General features: G+C 38.1%; 1 protein-coding gene across 3 annotated transcripts in view; it reads left to right on the top strand.

The window, feature by feature from the left end:
* Positions 1–7,426: 7,426 nt before the first annotated feature.
* Positions 7,427–19,569, top strand: part of LOC111332117 (BMP-binding endothelial regulator protein) — a 20,545-nt gene continuing 8,402 nt past the window's right edge. The window contains exons 1-3 of one of the 3 annotated variants that reach the window (XM_022937394.2): positions 7,427–7,905; positions 7,994–8,079; positions 15,536–15,644. In XM_022937394.2, coding sequence (XP_022793129.2) covers positions 7,797–7,905; positions 7,994–8,079; positions 15,536–15,644 — 304 coding nt within the window. In that variant the 5' untranslated portion in view covers positions 7,427–7,796. The remainder of the gene's footprint in view (positions 7,906–7,993; positions 8,080–15,535; positions 15,645–19,569) is intronic. The other 2 variants (XM_022937393.2, XM_022937392.2) reach the window with 2 other exon arrangements.

Below are 19,569 nucleotides of genomic sequence, written 5' to 3'. Positions count from 1 at the left end.
ATATCTGATGGAAGCTTATGACAGAACAAAAATCTAAACACAATCTCATCTACTAGAGAGTACTGTATAACTTTCTCTCCCATTATTGGACTATTGTCAACAACAAAATGACGGAAAGGTCCACTTCTAAAGGTTAGTTCTTCTCATTATGACGTAACACCGTATACAATACGGATAATTTTGGACTATAACATGTAGCGTTCGCAAAACCCATCTGATTCAAGCGATTGTTTCCTTTGCGAAGTTTAGCAATCATTCGACGAGTTTGAGCAAAATATCGCGATTCGTAAGTGGTCAGGTTATCATTTATTTGGCTTAAGTGAAGAATGTGGAACATATTCGATCTGCGAGACACTAAACAACCTTATCAAATTTTCAATTTCAGATATCGCATTTCTAGCGTTCTGATTGGTTCACTCAATTGTAGCTATCATCTCATATGCCGCATCACCTAAGATGGAAAATGTTCACCAAGAGTTGCTAAACTGAATTCGTCTTTGGATGGAAGAAAGGAAACAAGCAATGGGAAAAGTAAAACAACTAGTCAATGGAATCTCGGTAAAAAAAAGAGATGCCACAAAAGTACGATATGAATGCGTATCTTTGAAGTTTCAGTTAAAACTTTGCACGTGAAATCAACGTTTAGAGGCTTAGAAAAAGTTGAGCGATGCCACAACAGAAAAAAAAAAAACAGCCGGTTAGCTTCTAAATTTCAGCATGAGTAGTGCGCCGAGATTTCTACGCTCTATACCAGGACTTTCAGTTACAAAAGCTCACATTTGAAGTCTGTTTGCGTATAGTAGCCGTAATGTTGGTTTCGCCCGTTTGCCACCACACAGCAAAACATGCAATCCTGTAAATGTGCACAACACTTCAGGATAAGCTTGAAGTTTTGTAAATTTAAGCGTATACTTTTCTCAGTAATTTATAACTCGTACCTCGTACACTCCGAGCGAGAGATTGAATTAAGGATAAATTAAGCCGTCCTCGATCACTTGCTGTTTATCAGTACGTGCTCGTTAAATGAAACCCATGAACAAACTGGGCTCAACTTTTCGGCTAAATTCATCATCTGATTACCAAGTTTGCTTACCACGTTCATTTTGGCAAATCACCATCTGACAGCTCAGGGAAGTGATCTGCCACAAAGAGGTCAATACAATTTGCCGCAAATCACTGCTGGTTGATACTATACGCATGCGCCAACTGTCAACTGCGATTGAAAAATATCGTTACACTCGACACTGATCACAGACGAGGGTCATGCAGGTTCATTATTTTCCTAATCAGCTCTCACGACACTTTTTTTTGAGTATTTATCTTTTGACTTATTTAAACAGAATACAAAAGAGAAATCGCCGTGCTATTTAAGATCAAGAAATCGCCGTGCTATTTAAGATCGTATTCCTAATTTCTTGGCATCAGAGCCGTCCATTAACTTTTAAAAATTTACGAGGCGAAGCCGAACCGTTACAACCATGGACTCTGTTGAATCATCACGGTTATCCATCTAAAGCCCTTTAGGACGAATGAGGTGATGTGGAAGCTTTCTTGAGGACTAGGCTCTACGTTTCTGTTTTAAATTCATTCACACATTGTTTCTAATGCATCTTTTGCGATACAGTTGTGTTCTGGTGGCTATCCGAGCGGACAAGATGGGCCCATCTTGCCCGCTCGGAATTGCCCGCTTTGATCCTACGCGAGAAAAATTACGTGGAGCGGACTTACGAAGTCTGTAGTTTTTGGACAATGTCGGTGACAAAGTCGCAAACAGCGGCAGAGGACAGTCAAAACAGATAAAAAATCAAACGACCCTCTTGGGTTGTGCTGCAAACACAATGGCTTTCTTTTCCGGCTCTCGAGATAAACAAGTCATTCTTGATTCTTATTAAGGCGAAATCTTTTTTCTTTATAATAACTCCTTTATTGACCAAGCTTGTTCGCTCGAGATGGCTGGATATTAATCTTGTTCTTTTTCTGCGTTTTTATGGACCTCGTCTTCGTTTCGGTCCATAAAAACGCAGAAAAAGAACTCGGCCAATATCCAGCCATCTTGACCTCACGCTTGGTCTGTAACGCATATGCATAATTTTACTTATTCCGCGTTTCTTTCCGCCTTTTCAACATTCCCATTTCTCACCATTTGTCACGTCTTGCTGGCAGCGTAAAGCGACCTTGAAGGGAATAATAGTGTTGATCCCGTTTTCTTGAAGATAGTTTAAACAGGTTTAAACCGACATGATTCCCGTACTTCGCTTTACTTTTCACACCTCTATATTCATTATTACGTAAATAAAATCATTCAACAGGGATTTTAGATAATTTCGTGATGTACTCGAGAAATGGGCGGTTCAACCTTTTATCCCCCACAAGAGACGAAGACAACTTAAACTGTTTGCTGTCCGATTAACAATAAAACGTTAGTCTACCGAATCGAGAAACTCTATTGCCGTCTTCTATGGCACACCAGATGCCTTCTTACTTTTAAGATAAACAGTTAGCATTTTCTTCGACAGGTAATTTGTGACTCCCACCTTTCCTTATAAACGAATTATAAGTCTAACCATGGCGACTGTTGAAAGATTGCCAGAACTATTCAAATGGATAATCAAAAATGACTATCGATTTTTTTTAATGACAAATTGAACGATTTAGCACGTTATCGTTTCTTAATATTGACGGATATCGATGTCGAAATTTTTATAAGAAATGCAAAATAGAGAATGGATCAAAAAGGCATTCTAATCCCCAAGGCTGCGGAGTGAAGCAATAATATTGAAACAGTCTGTGAGTATGCGAGGCCAAGTTACGATGGTAAGAGTCTGTGTGGTTGACTTTTATTTGCAGGGTCTCCTGCACAAGCCCTTTAGCAATTTTAGAATAAGAAAGGAAAGGTGTGAGAAGGACATTGCCGATTATGAACTAGGATATCTGACACATTATTGACGACAGCCTTTCTCCGAAACCCGATTTTCTCGTTTTCCCTCCCCATTCGAGCCCCTGAGAATAAATCCAATATACCTCAACATGATTAACTGGAGAAATCCAATCGAATAGGAATTCTTAATCATCACAGCAAACTGATAACTGACATAGACAATCCCTGAACAAAATATCAGAAGCAAAAAAAAAAAAAAAAAAAAAAAACACACAAATAGGCTTCTCCAGGTCAGACGAGAATACTCTTTTCAATTTTTTGTGCAGTGACACACACGAGAAATTAGCGAGAAGTTAATCCTCTTACGGTCTCCCAACAAAAGAATTCTTCATTTTTTTTTTTTTTCGTGACAGAAAGGCTACGTAAGCAGGACACGATAACAGTACTGAGGCACCTTCAAGCACGGTACCTTATGTGTGCGACTTGAGTTTACCATCTTTCTGTTGAAAAGGCATGGCATCGATGGGGAAGAAGAGAAGAAGCGTACACGTGACGACGGCGAGACGGCAACGCAAAAATACTAATATCAGTAACACTGACGGTATTAAAATATTTAGATGGACTTACCGCGTAATGTGACATCTTTAAATCCCTTGTCTTATTTGGCTGTAAAAACAAAGATAATTTCCGCTTTGTACGATATTGGCCCACCCACATTCATGTTGCCTTCTTGTTCAGGAATAAAATAAGAACCTGGAGAAATCATTAAAAAAAAAAAAAAAAAAACCCAATTTTTGCAGCTGATCTGTATTTACACCAGAAACTGGCAAGTTGAAACTTTCATCGAAGGTTGTTCAAGTCTAGGGTTATTAACTATCGTTGTCTTGTTAGCTTGTTGCATTTCGTGACAGTCTATTTAAAAATAGGGTTGTTAATTCCAGCTTCAAGCCATGGTTGAGACGTACGGTGAGTGACGTCATACTAAAAGAGACCACCAGGACACTTTCTTTTGTAGAATATGAAAGTTATAATTGAAAATCACATTTAAATCACCGCATTCGTAAGGCTGAGAAGGCTAACTAAAAACTAAGGACTTAGAAAGGTATATTCATAATTTTGGGTGATAAACGGTGACCTACGGTTGGCACAAATCTTCTTAGCTTTAAATACTTGAGATGGGTAACTGTCACCCTAACTTTGTTAAAAAGAGCTCAAAATTTGTACTTATCAAAACACATTTTTTAATTATTTTTTTATTTCTTAGATTTTTTTTTTTTGAGAGAGACTTGCCGAAAACAGGGAGGTGCGTATTTTTAATAAGGTCCAAAGATAATATTTTCTATCCACTTCAGATGGGCTAAACGTGAAACTATGACAGAAATGAATGAAATTCAAACCACAGTATTTCAGCAAAACTGAAAGTTAAAAGTCAATTCACAAAGGGAGACTATGCTCTGTATGTCTACGGGTCTGGGCAAGCAACAAACTGTCATTGTTACTAGCTTATCACGTAAGGCATATATCAATCGTGTTTTCATTTGTCATAAAGAATGTTACATAGAAAATTCGAAAATACGGCGGTATAAGTAGTAAAAACAAATAATGGATTAAAAAAATATGAATATATAACTAAGATTACGTGCACAGAAATCCATAGGAGGGCAAAAATTTCCAAGTGGTTTACTAGGGAGAACATCACGATATGGTCTCTGTACTCAAGCAAACCTAAGCAAACTAGAATAACTTAAATGGATTGCCAATCACTTGCAATTTTTCCATAGCTAAGAGGGAGATTAAGCATTTTTAGAGCAAAATCCTAATCATCCTAATCCGATTTTATTAGTATACGATTTCTGATTTCTTTCACTGTATTTCTATGGGATTATACCGGGGAATTTTGCCTTTTCACGACTACCCAACAAGGAATTGAATTAACGAGACATCTTGTTGCGTGGCAACAATATATAAATAACCCTTATTGATCTACTTTACAGACCCTAAAAATTTCAAGGGAACAGAAAATTTCTTCACGTAAAACCAACCATTTTAATCGCTCCGAAAAGAAATGTTTTTGTCAAGTTATGTCTCTTTAGTAACCTGGCACGTGTAGGTAACAAGTTCAAGTGGTTTCATAAATCGGGACAGACTTATTGTTGGCTTATTATAGTTCGTTGTTATCTATTTTTGAAGTGAGCGCTTGGCGTTCCTTAGTGCGTAATGCCATGTAGGACATTGATGACAAGGCTAAAATGATAAATGAGGACATAAAACGACTCGCGTTGTTAAAACTGACCACAGACATTGACTTATTCGTCATAAAAAAAAAAGCTTCGAATAGGTCAGTGATAATGACACGGATAAGCAAAGGTCACCAATCTACATACTGATTCAATCCCACACACTATAAACAGTTCTGACCGCCACAGACTGGGGGGTTTAGTTCAGATATCGAGATCTTATGTTTTGCACATCTCTTCACCCACGTCCATGATTTTCAGACAGCACTTGACCAAATGCACTGATCATGACTCAACCTGAACTTCGAATAAATTCTTTTCCACAGCGGGTTATTACCTAAGCAAATATTTGGGAGATCTGGTTTTTCCTTCGATATTTTTGTGTATTTATTGTATTTAAAGCCATCTGAAAATGCACTCGACTTGGTGATTCGTTGACGCGTTTAGCAACCATCGATTGGAATAATGATCGGATTCATTAATTGATTATTTCCTTTATTTAACAACAAAAGATTGCCCTGATTGTTCTGGTATTTCCTTTGAATTCCTAGACACTCGAACCTACAACTAAGCACTAAGAACTAGACGAGATATCTACAAAAACAAGGATAACAATGGCATGAGAACAGCTCGGAAATATTGCCTCAAACTGATTAACTCAATTTTTAGAGGAAATAGGCAGCAGACCTATAGGTTTGTCGAGTTTAAAATATTTCAATCGCAAAATGTACTCGGCGAAATTTCGCATGCGGCACAGATGCATTTCAAAGATAAAACGAAGGTGAATATTAAAAAAAAATGAAATTTATGGCGTCACCTCTTGATATGATTTTTTAAGGAAATTTTGCACTCAAAATTAAATTTCAAAGTAATGGCTCCTGTGCTTGCTTGAGTTTGGGGTAAATAATGACAAAGCAATCCAAATAACTTTGCTAAGCTTTTGTCGCTGGTCAAGAAAAAACCATCTCAATAATAACTACTGAAAGATCTTTCTTGCTTGTTTGTTTGTTTGTCGTTTTCTTTTTCAAGACATATAGAAGATTGAATGTTTTCACGAACAAATATAATTATTCTGAGTTTGAGAGATGTCACCTCTAAATGAAAGCAACCACAATAGACTAAATAGGTCAGTTTTGTCTTAAAAAGAGGTAAAAAAAATCACCATAATCTTAAAAAGTAAAAAAACAAAACAAAACAAAACAAAACAACACACACAAAAAAACATCAAATCTGGCAACTACACAAGTGGAATTAGCCGAATTCTGACTTCTAAGTTGCTTTAAAATAGTAAACAAACGAACAATACCGAAGGGGCGAGATTTGTTCCAAAAATCATTATACATTGAAACAAAAACTGTGAACAGTTGTTTAATTGTGTATTCACTACTCTTGTCAGCTTAACACCTTGTAATTTTTTTTTAAAGCGTAGCGGTTGGCAAAAATCCTGGTCATAATGGCTTCTTTCGACGAAGGAGTACTTAATTGTCTTCCTTTTTCTCTTCCAGTGAACTGGAAATTCAAAGTTCACCGCGCAGCCTAAGTGAAAATATTTTTCCCCAGGCAGCAGATAACGTGTCAGAAGCGAGGTTATTGGACAGTGTTGACGTCTACACTTTTAAAAGATAACACGATAAGCAGTAATTAAAGAAATAACTCAAGGCAACAAGAGAAGTAACTTTAACAAGGTTATGCTACTTCGGCGTCGCGCTACACATGTTTGGAGAGATTTGGTGACTTATTCAAATTGCTCGAAATTAAGCCAATTTTTCTAGGCCTTGTGTTCAGGCGCCGGGCTGACTGGGTTCATTCAAGAGCTCATTCTTGATAATGAATTGAATAAACTAGGCACTTACGGCTGAAATCCTTTCCAAATTACACCCATCCGTTGTTTGCGTGTTACGCTCACAGTACAGAGAACAAATTAATAACATTCGAGAGAAGTTCAACAACGGGAAATTGACTCGATATGCCAGACAGATACTTGAACGCATGCGATGAGTAGAAGTTCAAACATGCGAAAATCATAGAGATCGCTATCAATAACCTGCAAACAATTATGCACAACACCTTTAATGTATTGAAATCGGGGGCAAACAAAGAACTCGCTAGACAAATAAAGTAAAGACAAAAATACACAAATATACACCATTCACAGAATAACCCTCGTGGTATAAAACAATTGACAAAGCTTAACTAAAACTCAATCTTCTACACCGGGATCAGGGATCTGACTACAAACGAGCCATTAACACACACATACAAACTCTCACTTTGGGAGCGTGTTATGTAAATCGCTGTTGACAGCTTGACCTGTTTTGAGTATGGTCGCGATGATAAATGATCAAGCTACCCCAAAGGTATGTTTGAAATGAACCAGCTTCTGGCGATAGGTAGTGATTAATGTCATTCGGTCATCGATTAGTGTTCGCGTGCTCAACACCGAGCACCACAAGTAATATATCACAGAGGCCTTCTCCTCCTCCCCCGGTCGTCGGCGGCGCCTGCGTGGCGAGAAATTTCCGAGTCTTTGTGACGGAAGTGGGAAAAGTGCGTTGAAAAGCGACACACATACGCTCAATTGTCATTATATAAGCCCAAGCTTGGACACTTAAGATGCAGTGAAGTGGAGGTCGTAATCGGGTTAGGGCTGACTTGACTATATTTTAGAAAATCGTTTTGGCATGTTGGACTCAACGCAAGGTAATTTGCGACTGTCGAGTTCGCTCGCGTTTTTACTCCTCATTTCCTCTGCTGCTGGTAGCGGCGTGGCACCGGGATTTAAAATACAAGGTCTGTGTGTACATAAAAGTGATTTTAGTGTTCAAAACCGCAGGAGAGCAAATTTACAGCCACTAACTGCGACATTATTTACTCCTAGGGAGCCTGGCTTCGTGCACTGTTGAGAACGCAGTCATCGACCTACCAATTTTGGCGGGAAATCCATGTTTTGTGTGCCGATGTAAGGTTAGTAGAAGCTCTGAGTTTTTCTTTTCAAAGAATTTATAACCAGTTCGTGACATCATTGTTCAGAGTGTTTCGATAAGAACTACCTACAATGACAACCTTGGCAGGAAACACAAGCGCGTCTATAAAAAGGCGAGCGAAGTTTTTATAGGATTAGGAAATGGACAAAATTGCTGTTCAAATTTCAACGTAAACATTCGGTGGGAGGAAGGCAAAGACACTTATTTACTTTTCAGATGGAAGAAAAATTATCACTGATAGCTGATGGACCTGATGATGGCTCATTCTGTCTAGTTCTAGTAAAATCATTGGCCACAGACGCGTGCAAATATTTAGAATATGTTCACAGAACACACCATCACTTGTCCAATTTGTCTGCCACAGTGCACATTAATTGAACATAAGTGAAGTAACACTCGCACACGGTTTAGCTTTTGTGTATATGCTCTATTTAGATAAATCAACAAGCTAAATAAAGAACGAGGCTCGCGTATCTAAACAGAAAACTCGACAGCTTGGTATAGTTTGTAAGTGGGAGAGATAACACAGAAAAAGAGTACCAAAGTGAGTCGAGAACTGATCAGCTCGTGTCCATCTTATCGAGAAGAGGTCGAGATTCAAATCATCATAAGCTCGTCAACATCAATTTACTCTTGAACTGTTTCGTAGTTGAATAGCTTCCCTTGTTGTTTAAAGTCAATTGCTTTCCGTTTGCTTTGCGAGAAACGTCAACTTCACAAAAGTACACTTTAGCTTGTCCATTAAATGACAATAGGCAAAGAGTAGAATCATTAACGCACTTGAGAATCACTCAGGCTACTACTAATGGCACAAGAAATAACGAGTGCTTTATCCAGTTTCGTTTCAGCAGATTCATTTTCAAATAATTTGAGAGAGAAATGCGGATTTTACTTTTGCAAGGACGAAGACACGATGCGATTAGCAGGCAAACACCTTGTCACGTATACTTAAGGCGATATTGCACGCTTTCTTTGCGTTGAGGTTACAATGAAAGGTTAGACGTCCTCATCGTCATGTCTACCACTGTATAACATGTGTTCTCGCTCGTGGTCAACTTTGTCCTCTTTCTCAGTGATCACGTCAAGCGGACAAAATTATTCCAAGGTTAAGAATTCCTAATATAGACGTAACTGAATGATTTCAAGGGGATGAATTTTCTAGTGGAGAGCATAACTTCTCTGAACAGCCTCGCCCGTTCCTCTGATCTGTCAATACCTGAACAAAAATGTCTTACTTTCGTGGGAAGAATGAGCGTCATAGAGCAGTTTTTAACTGAAAAAGGGTCCGTCGCAAACGTTCCGTAGACTATTAATCGGGAAAAAATGCGGTTTGGTTGATCATTCTCGCCTCAACTCGTTGTGGTTGACGAATTTCTAAATACATGCCTGAATATAATGAAAAGAAAAAAAAATCTATCCCTAGTAACTCTTGCCGTACAAAGACATTTCGAGGTTATGTCTCAACAGCCAGAATGCCTCCATAACGAAGGCAAATTCAATTCCATAGGAAAGCAAGAGGTTGGGTGTTTTGAAACTTAATGGTTTCAGATATTTGAAGAATGCGAAACTTCAGCTAGGGAAAGTGAAATTGAAAGACATAACTGATAAAACAATCAAACTGATAAATAACTGACACTAGAAGCCTAAAACGAACATAGCAGACAAGGTTGATAGCTAAAATACTTCAAAAGGCGACTTTGAAAATCTGTTTCGGCAACAAAATAACTCCAGTCTTTCACAAATCCGTCGAAAATCCTCTGCAAAAATAATGAACATAAATTCGGTTCAAATTCTCCTTGTTTCCCATCCTAAGTTTTCAATACCTTTTAATCATTTTAGCTTTTTTTCAATTAACAACACGTTCCCCGTAACTTCAGCCGTTGCTCCAGACAGAAAAATAAATTAATTGCATTTCAGTCAGAGAGAACACGATATAATTTAATTTTGACAATGTAATTCATGACTGAGTTGCTTTCATCCATCTTTTCATCCAAGTCACTCAGGTCAAAAGTGATTGATTGGCACATTTCCGAAGGTTTTCTTTCAGAATGATTGGCAATTTTGAACTTCGTCTGTTTCCCATTTCTTCTTTAAAACAAAACGAGAAATCACATGCAAGATCGTTATCTCACTCTTTCCTTCCTAAGATTTGACAATCTGATATCGTTTCGTGTGTTTTGAGTCACAAGTCCCTGGTCTATCTTATGTTCTCCTCTTTATTAACGTCATCGGCAACAAGATTAAACACATTTGCGCAGATTGTATGATAAGTTACCTCACAGATGTATCTCTTATCAGACTAGGACTCAATTATTGGATATGACATGCTAATACAAAACCCAATTTCACCTCCTACATTATTGCTGAAGATAATTTACATAACTAAAATTGTATCAAATATTTGAGTCCCATGAAGTCGCATGCAGAAATATCCTAAAACACATGGATTTATCCCAAAGAAGCGAGTTATGAGCTGATTTCACTTAAATGACAGCCATAACATGAAAAAGTTCTCAATCGTTTTCGTTATTTCCACCTTTTTGCCTTACCAACGGATTCCCAAGAATCAATTTTGAAAATAAAGAGAAGGAATCTGACCCAGAAAAATTCACACAAGATAAAAGCAGTGTTTGTTTAACCAAGTGAGTTTTCGTGCAATTCTTACGTCTAAGAATCCTGCACACCTCATCGTGGCCACAGAGACGGGATGTGCAAACAATTTTGAACCCAAATACGGAAAATATCTGAACATTAATCACAAAAAATGTTATAGTAAAACAGATTGCAACTGACAACAAAACAAATCTTGTTAAACAACGCGGAAAAAAAAATCGTGATCCGTCGAAGTGAAGTTTCATGTGGTTTGGTGTCACTTATCGCATCAAGGAGGTACCCACAAGCAAATTAAGAAAATCTCAGCGGTCTTCCTTTAAATAGCGTTGTGTTAACGTGGTCAGGATTTTTCTCAAGTGTCCGTTATTTTCCCCGTTATCTCGTCAACATGCTCCAAAGCGTTTTTAAACAATGGAATTTGTATTCCTGGAGACTTGTAGTAACTTTAAGTTACAACTAAATCATAAACCAAAAGTCCAAATTGTGCGTTCTACCATAACAGTTTCTGAGATGGAAGAATTTCCCGAATGTTGGCCAAGTTGCAGAAATTACAAATTGAAATCATTAAAACTTGCAACTTAGAAATGTTGTGTGAAATTCAGTCAAGTCATAGATCAAAATGAAGAAGTGAGGAATCATTATTTTTACAACGTACTACCGCGATTTAACAATTGAAAATAGCCAGTGAAATCAAAGAAAGACATCACAAGCTGATTAGCATATGTTTCGAAACGGGTAAGTAAATAGAAAACTTTATCTCGGGGTCTATATTTTCAGTGCGTGCACAGTGTTACTACTCCCAAACAAACAGCAAAAAAAAAATACTAAAATCCTAAAAAGTAATACGCGAAGTAATCAAATTAAGTGCCACTATGTGGTACCATTAATGACTTGCATGAGGAGTCTTTCGTGCGCAGCATGACAGTAAGAAGATGGGGGCAAGGAATAAGTCAAGTGCTTCGATGTGGTACTTTTTGCTCCCTTGCAAGGGATCTTGATAAGTTCCCATTGGGCCGCCCTTAATATTGCAAAGTACTGCAGGAGGTTTTGATATATGAAAAACAAGGTCAGAATATCTTTGCATTTAGGTGCTTGACCAGGTTGCTGTTTTGTGCGCTTTTTTTTGTTTCTTTCGCTAGTTAATGACCCTTTTCAGTACAATGGGAGATTTGTGAAAATGCAAGTTCTTTAAACGTTTATTCGTATGACTTATAAGTGCGGCCTGTAGTTAATAATTCATCAAGTGAGAGGACGATATTATTGAATATTATTGTCCAGAGTTGTCCTTCATCCATCCAAGAAATTCGATTGTTCACCACTGAAACCGTCTGTTTCACTGTACGAAATTGCATGCAATGTCTAAGTTAGATAGCAAAGAGCCGAAATGGGACCTGAGGAAGAAGTACAAAACGATTTCAACTAATACGTATCAAGTCTTTTTGCCGTACCAGTAAGGTAGCTCTTCCGTTTTAAAACACCGATATTTTACCTTGAGAATGATGACTAGTACATAAAAGGACCACTTACTAAGTTTCCTTGTTGTTACAATTAACAGCAACGATACCGCAAGAAAATGTCAGTTATTTGGATCATTACATGCCTGCGGTTTACTTATTGTGGTGGTGGTACGAGGGTTTGAGCCGAGGAGAAAAACAACTTATAGGTCTATAGCCATTCGCAAAAAGCTGTTGCATGAAATGGTGCCCTTCCTTTAGCTATCTGTAAACATGAAACACGATACAAGTGTGTTTAAGCTCTTACGCTGCCAAATAGTGGCATCGGCGATTCAACTGTCGTTGAAAAGCAAGCAATTAGTTGCCAGAATCTTGGCACTTGTTCACTTTGTTGGGGGCCTTTTCTCTGTTTTGACGTGTCATGTGCCTCGTATTATCAACTACACTGTGAGATATAACGATATTGGCTCAATGGTGGTATTCAAATTCAGACAAAACAACATGAAGTACCTCAATTTATTTACCTCGAATTCCGTACTGCATGCAACATTCACATAACAAGTACGATGCATGGCTCAGGAAATCCACTGCCAAGTTCAATTGGCAGTTGTCACTGTTTAATATCTTGCAGGAAATGTTTTTCAGGAAACAATTATTTATGTAGATCAGAAAGATATTTCAATTCAAAATACAAAAAGGGAAAGATGGGTAAGATCTTCGAGCTAAAGCCGGAAACTTCTTGGAATCTCCTTCTCCGTCAGGTCTTCTTTAAAGAAACCGCTACAGTAACTTTACTTTTAGTCAGACAGACAATCAAGGAAGTGGAAATTATCATTTCTTTATCGATTAAGTGGGAGTCAAACCTTTGCTTCCCTAACTGCGATCCTTGACAATATAAACTGATTAATGGTGCCACTGGCGCCCTTTATTCTCAGATGAGGTGACATACCAATTCAGACTTGAAGGATATGGTGGACAAAGTTCAACAGTTGTCTAGTCTCTCATTTCTTATCTGAACGAACTGAAACCCAAGATCACTGAGCTAACAAAATCTAGATATCTGTCACAGTAAACAGTTAAAAACTGAGATTTAGAAAATTGCTAACAAATGAGTGTCACAACACAACTCTGCAGGTTATACCACCCTCTCGTTTCAGTCAAATAAAGCGCCTACATATCAAAATAACTACGTGAATATATTATGAGCCGACTTGAACGAAACACTCAAATTATTCCTTCACTAAGGGAGAGAACTTAAGAAAGGTGATCCTGATGAACGTTTGAAGAACAAGTAACGCCTATGGAGAAATCAGCATCGAAATTCTAAGCAATAACACCATTGCATTTATATCGGTGTCCCTTAGCTTTCCCCTATATTTGCCGAAGTAATCACAAACCGTCAAATGACCCTAATTTGTGATCGCCGAAACGGTTTCATAGCTTCAGACATCAAGATGGTTAGGCAGCTCCCCCCTGCGCCCCCCCCCCCCCCTCTGTTGAGACCCCATCGTTTTTGCCGATCAGCAAGAAATGATATTGGCTGTAGTTGTCCAAGTCAACGCACATTAACTTCAAGTTAAGGTACTGGTCCAATATTTTCAACACAATCTGATGATTAAGTTTGAATTATGTTTTCATTTGAACAGCTAGTCAGAGGTGAAGAACTCAGTTATATCTTCCTGTACTGATCCATTTGTTCCCAGGTGCAAGGCGCATGTGTAACTGCATCTTTAGAGATTTTCTCTTTCACAGCTTCGCACATGTATGGAACTGATTGTAACTATTGCTGTACTGGACTGGTCAATTGATTTTCGTCATGAATTACTTGTAGATAATATTGGCAGCGTCGTGAAGCGGCTATCGACACGCGATGACAAGTACTAAACGTATACATGACGTTGAAGTTTCTAGAAATTCGCCCTCTTTCGCGAGAAGGATGATATCACGTGAGAACTTCCACTCTTCTTTTCAAGTTCTCGCTCACGCTGAAGTTATGAAGAATTTATTTGCGGGATTACTAGTCAAGGGGAAATCGATAAAAACTGTGCGCTATCAGTAATAATTTGAGTAATTCTCGTTTATTTTCAGCGCGTTTAAATCTAATAATGCTCCGCGTTACTGGAGCATCTTAGGGGAATATATCACGATATTTGGATTTGTTCTCTTCTATGTGCAAAATTACCCTCAACGCAATGGGAAAATGTGCTGTACGACAAAAAAGCAAAGACCAGAGTTGGATGAATAACTCCTGACGCGAGAAAGGATGGCCAGGGATTGAGAGGGATTAACATCGCATACAGTCGATTTAAAAAAATTCACGCTAAACTTTTGAATATATTTATACATGTACAGCGACGTAGCTCCTGAAGTTTCGATGTCACTAGGTACAATCTGCTGCAACTTTATACTCTTGTGTGAATCAGTGCCTTTCTTTTCGCTTCTCTTCATTACGACACCTACCAAATGATATATGGTGTTTAGGGAAACGTGGGCAACCGCATAACCGATTCAATAACCAACACCCTTTAGCCTTAAGGGATGATCTTAGCTAACATTCTAATGATGCCACAAAAATTAGTAAGGATTTCTTATTTATGGAATCATTCATATCATTTGAATTCTTATCTGGCGATTCAGCTAATAATTGGTTTCGTTAAATAAGCGTGCCACGCAAACAAGATTACAAAGGGCATAAATTTAGAACGAAAGGGGTGGCGTGGTGGTTTAACGATCCTGGGACAACGGTACCCAACTCCTCTCCATTTCTTTCTCTAACAGCTAAAGCACGGAAAGGTACTAACTACTTGAGGGTGAAGTTTTGAATATCGTGGCTGTTGCACCTTGAAAATCTACCAAATATATTTTTTTGACGTTTTTTCAAAGCGAAAAGCAAATGACTCCTTAGAAGATACTTAACAATGGTGGTTCACTACAATAGACAAACAGCACAGGGTCAACCCAAACAGAACAAGAATAGTTAAACAGAAGATTATCCCGGATTGCAGTGTGACAAGATTGGTAAAATAAGCTTTCTTGGCTTAAGCGGTGTCTGGATACGACTGGGTTACAAGCTTAAAACAATCTTGATTCAAAACTGATCTCTTCGCCATAGAGATTGTTATAAGGCCTGAGCTTGTGACCAACGCAAGATCTACGGTGACATCTATAACAAAAGTCAGATGTTGTGAAAAAGTACTATTTGGTTCATCTGGCGGTCCCTCAGTGATACCAATACCCTAGATCCTCAGAATATAACACTTACCCCGGAAACGAGTGGGTCTGGGATATATCAAGGTTATCTAAAAGTATATTGGTTATCTAAAACTATTATGTGAACGATTTTTTTAATACATTTTTCACCTTTTTTAGAACAAATCTGTGGAATGTTCGCGCGAGATCTGTCCACGGACGAACACATGCAAGGGAACTCTGAAGAGAGAGAAAGGCAAATGCTGCCCCGTTTGTAATGAAAACCAAGGTAATAACTCTCCTTATAAGAAATAAAGAGTTTTCGTCACTTTGGGTGTTGGTGGTAATCTTAGGGGGGAAAATTGCAACGCAACATTTGCAAGGGATATGAGTGCTTTACGTCCCAAAGCTAATCAGATACAAAAAGAAATGACAGAATTGAAAACTAAGATATTCAGGCCACCATGAAGTTGTCAAGAAAAAGAAAGATAACAAGAAAACAACGTTAATTGTTTCCATCAATTTTCATTTAAGCTCTCTCATTTCGAAAGTGCGTCGTAAAGCTTACGGTGTGGCAGAGCAAAGCTATTTGACGTACTTTCTTATGAAACTCACCGACCATTTATAAAACTCGGTGATCAATTCGCCCTGTCAGAAAAATGGAATACGGCTCTAAATGGAATGGAATGGCTCTAAAGCCGGATTTTTAAATTTGAAAGTATATTCCATAAGAAAATATTTGTTTTTAGCAAATCTTTGTTACGAAAACACTCACAAAAAAAAGCTTGAGACATGCAAACCACGCTGTTACGTCTGGTCCTCCAACTTTCACGATGCGCTTTTTTTTCTTGATTTTTTCGTTAGGTTTTGTTTATCTATTTACTTATTCATTTTTGGGGGGAGTCTTCCTCTACGGCACTAAATCAGGATTCATAAAGTATAGAGAAAAAGAGCAGCCTTCCGTAACATCGATCGAGGTCGTCATAGGTCTTTTTTCACACGCAACACTGTAAATTCTTTGAATTTTAACATCCAGTGCTAAAGATACAATCAATCCAAAGTCTTGATGAGTTTTTTCAAATAAAAGACTTGGCCTAAGTGTTTATTTCATCTTGAAACGTATACATCTTTCAGTAAATCTTTCGATTGGAAAGGCTTGAAAATTAGTTCCTCATAACCTTTTGGTCTTACCCACTTTCGAGAAAGCTTTGAAAATTACAGTTACCTAAACAACCCGCGTAAGAACGGACTTTGGAATGAACAGTTCAATTCAAACATTTTTTATGATTTATTCTAAATCATAGTTAAATAGACGTTTGTTTGCTAGTGTTTAGCCCGAACAAATATTTGTTTAGATCTTGAGTCATTGCGGCTGTCCCATTGAAATCGCATTATAAAATCCGCTTACCAAGCTCTCTTTAATCGTAAACAGAAAAAAATCCAAAATGTCTCCTTTTATCTGAAACACCTACTTGGCAATTCCGATCCTCTTGAAACTACACCATAATAGCCTTTGTTAAAACAAATCATTTCTTATGCCGACATATGGTCGGCTATAGCGATTAAATGTGCTTGCGGAGAGGTGTTTGATCCTACCGCCCGTGGCGACAAGTCGACTGTGGCGTTCCTCTAAGTATTTCCTCTGTATCCGTTAATTAGACACATTACTTCATACAAGAGCTTACATGAAGAAATTAAATTTTGCTCAGTTACGACCTTACCTCATTCTATTTTCAACCACCCAAGAAAAAATCTCTTAAAACTCATCGTGTTGCGTCGCTGGATGTTTCAACCGCGCATTTCAAACAGCTATTTCTTCAGCTTGCGATAAATTACGTTTGAAATTAAATTCACAGCTCGATTTAATCTGCTAATTTAATTATTGAACAAACAATTATGGCCAAGGAACCCTGAAGCCTTACTATCGATATAATTGACCGCACAAATAAACATTTCACTTACCAGTTTTGATTACTCAATTTAACTGACTGGCTCCTGACAAATCTGAGACACATTAATATGCTACAATCTTTTTTGGATCATTGATTAAATTCTCTTACTGTTGTTACGTTTTCATAAAGGTAAATAGCTGGCAAAAGCCTTGAGTTAAGATCGCTTCAGCGTCATCACTGTTTCGCATTAAAAGTAAATCACAGGAACTGAATTTGTTGCCATCCACCGCAGAATTTATCTCATTTCCTGACACGATATTTCATGGCCCAAATAGTGCCCGAGGGAGGGTAAATACAGATAAATACCACAATACTCTTAGATTAAAAGTTCAACACAGGCGCCTCGTGGTCTCCGCCATTGTGTGATCGTGATTTACAAATGCATTCGTGTTGATGTACAAACAGGCACTAAAAATGAGATGATGACAAGCTCCATCATTCAAGCTTTGCATCTTTCCTTTTGCTTGAGTTTCGACAGTAATTATCTTTACAGAAAAGTGACATATGCGAGGTTATGCGCCAAAACGTGTCTCTGAAAAGTCCTGCTGAGTGTTGAGATGTCTTCTTATCTTTCTTCCAACAAGAAGAGTTATAGTTTGGAATAGCAAAATTCAAAATTTCACTTCATGGGCTGATCCAGGAATGATCGAGAGAGTCCAAACTTTGATTCAGAAAACACAGAGACTCTGTTTTACAGTAAAGGCCCTAGGGCCAAATTAAGCTCGAAAACATTTCAAGAAAAGTAAATTTTACACACTTCATAATGAGTGTAGGTCGGCAGGCATTGCACCGCCCTCACGGGAGCCTGACCGTCCGCCTTAACATAAAAAAAAATTATAATGAGTTGTAATATACAATCCTGTCGTTGCAACGATTCGATGCTCGGAAGGAGAAATTCAAGCGTAGTGCCTCATAAATTTCGAAACGACGGACGCTTGTTCTATGATAACTCCGCCGCATTCATCTATTTAACGGAAGCTAAATTCAAAAATGAGCCATACATTAATTCCTGAGAAGGAATAAACGGCTTTAAGGTTAAGCAACGCGGCTAGGTGGTTAATATGGGTCACAGTTAACGGAAAAACACAGAATCCGGCTTATATCCGAAACATGTTCTTTTCGTGTTAAAGAGTTTAACTAGCATTAGAAAAAAACCTTGAGAGTCTTGCAAGTAAATATCCTTTTTAGAGTATCATTTCAAAAAATGCGCTGAAAAGTGATTTCCATCAGCCGAAAAGGATTTCTAAACCAAGGCTGCCTTTACCGTAAACGATTCGTGGGTCACCTTCTGGCAGAAGCCGATTGACCTGCCAAGTTCATTTTAGAGCGAGGTTAAACATGAAATATGGTACATCTAATTATATTTTGATCATTTCTGCATGATATCTTGAGAGCTCGCAAAAATAGTAGAGTCGTTTATCCTGTTGTATTCAGAAAATAAGCAGTAAACGGATTACCCGGCAAAATGCTCTCTAATAATGACCCCAATTAAGAGATCATCGTTATCGGCATGGCTTAGATACCGATTGCTCTTTTTAAGAATTATTTTCAGGACGAGATGAAATGTCAAATATGGTAAATCTATTAAAACGCTTAGTATGAACATGAATTCTTATACAAGAGCGAATATACTCTTTTCGGAAATGCAACGCCTTGGTTTGTGTTGCATCTTCAAGTATCTGCCAGCAGTTAACACTTGACCCTACTCCCACAAAATCCCTGCGTGAAATCCATTTCCGTTCTGTCTGAGTATGTACCACAACTCTGCAAGTTATTCCACCCTCAGCTCATTTCAGTTAAGTAAAGCGCCTCCATATCAAAATAACTACATTAGTACATTATAAGCCAACTTGAACGAAACACACAAGTTATTCCTCCAGTAAGAGAAACTGACGGAAGGTTATGTCGATGAACGTTTGACGAACATGTAACGCCAATGGAGAAATCAGCATTGAAATTCTAAGCGTGAACCAAGAACTAAGTCAGGCATAACAAAGAGAGGGCTCTCCTTTCACAAAAACCTTGCGTGACATCCATTTCGGTCCGATCTGAGTATGTACCGCCTCTTAAAGCTGGCGACTTCTAATTTTGGTTGTTTCAGGGGGCTCTGATGACCATTTCTGCAAAAGGTCTTGGTGTTGAACGCTAAATTCTTTCACTCCCATGAATAACTGAGACAGAATTTCTCCTCGCAATATCAATACAATATCCAATACCAAACTCTCCAAACCAACCTCACAAAAATTGTATGATAGACAGCAA

Source organism: Stylophora pistillata, chromosome 14, assembly GCF_964205215.1.
Source record: "Stylophora pistillata chromosome 14, jaStyPist1.2, whole genome shotgun sequence".
NCBI lineage: Eukaryota > Metazoa > Cnidaria > Anthozoa > Scleractinia > Pocilloporidae > Stylophora > Stylophora pistillata.
The sequence above is the reverse complement of the archived record's forward strand: the minus strand, read 5'-3'. Positions and strand labels throughout refer to the sequence as shown.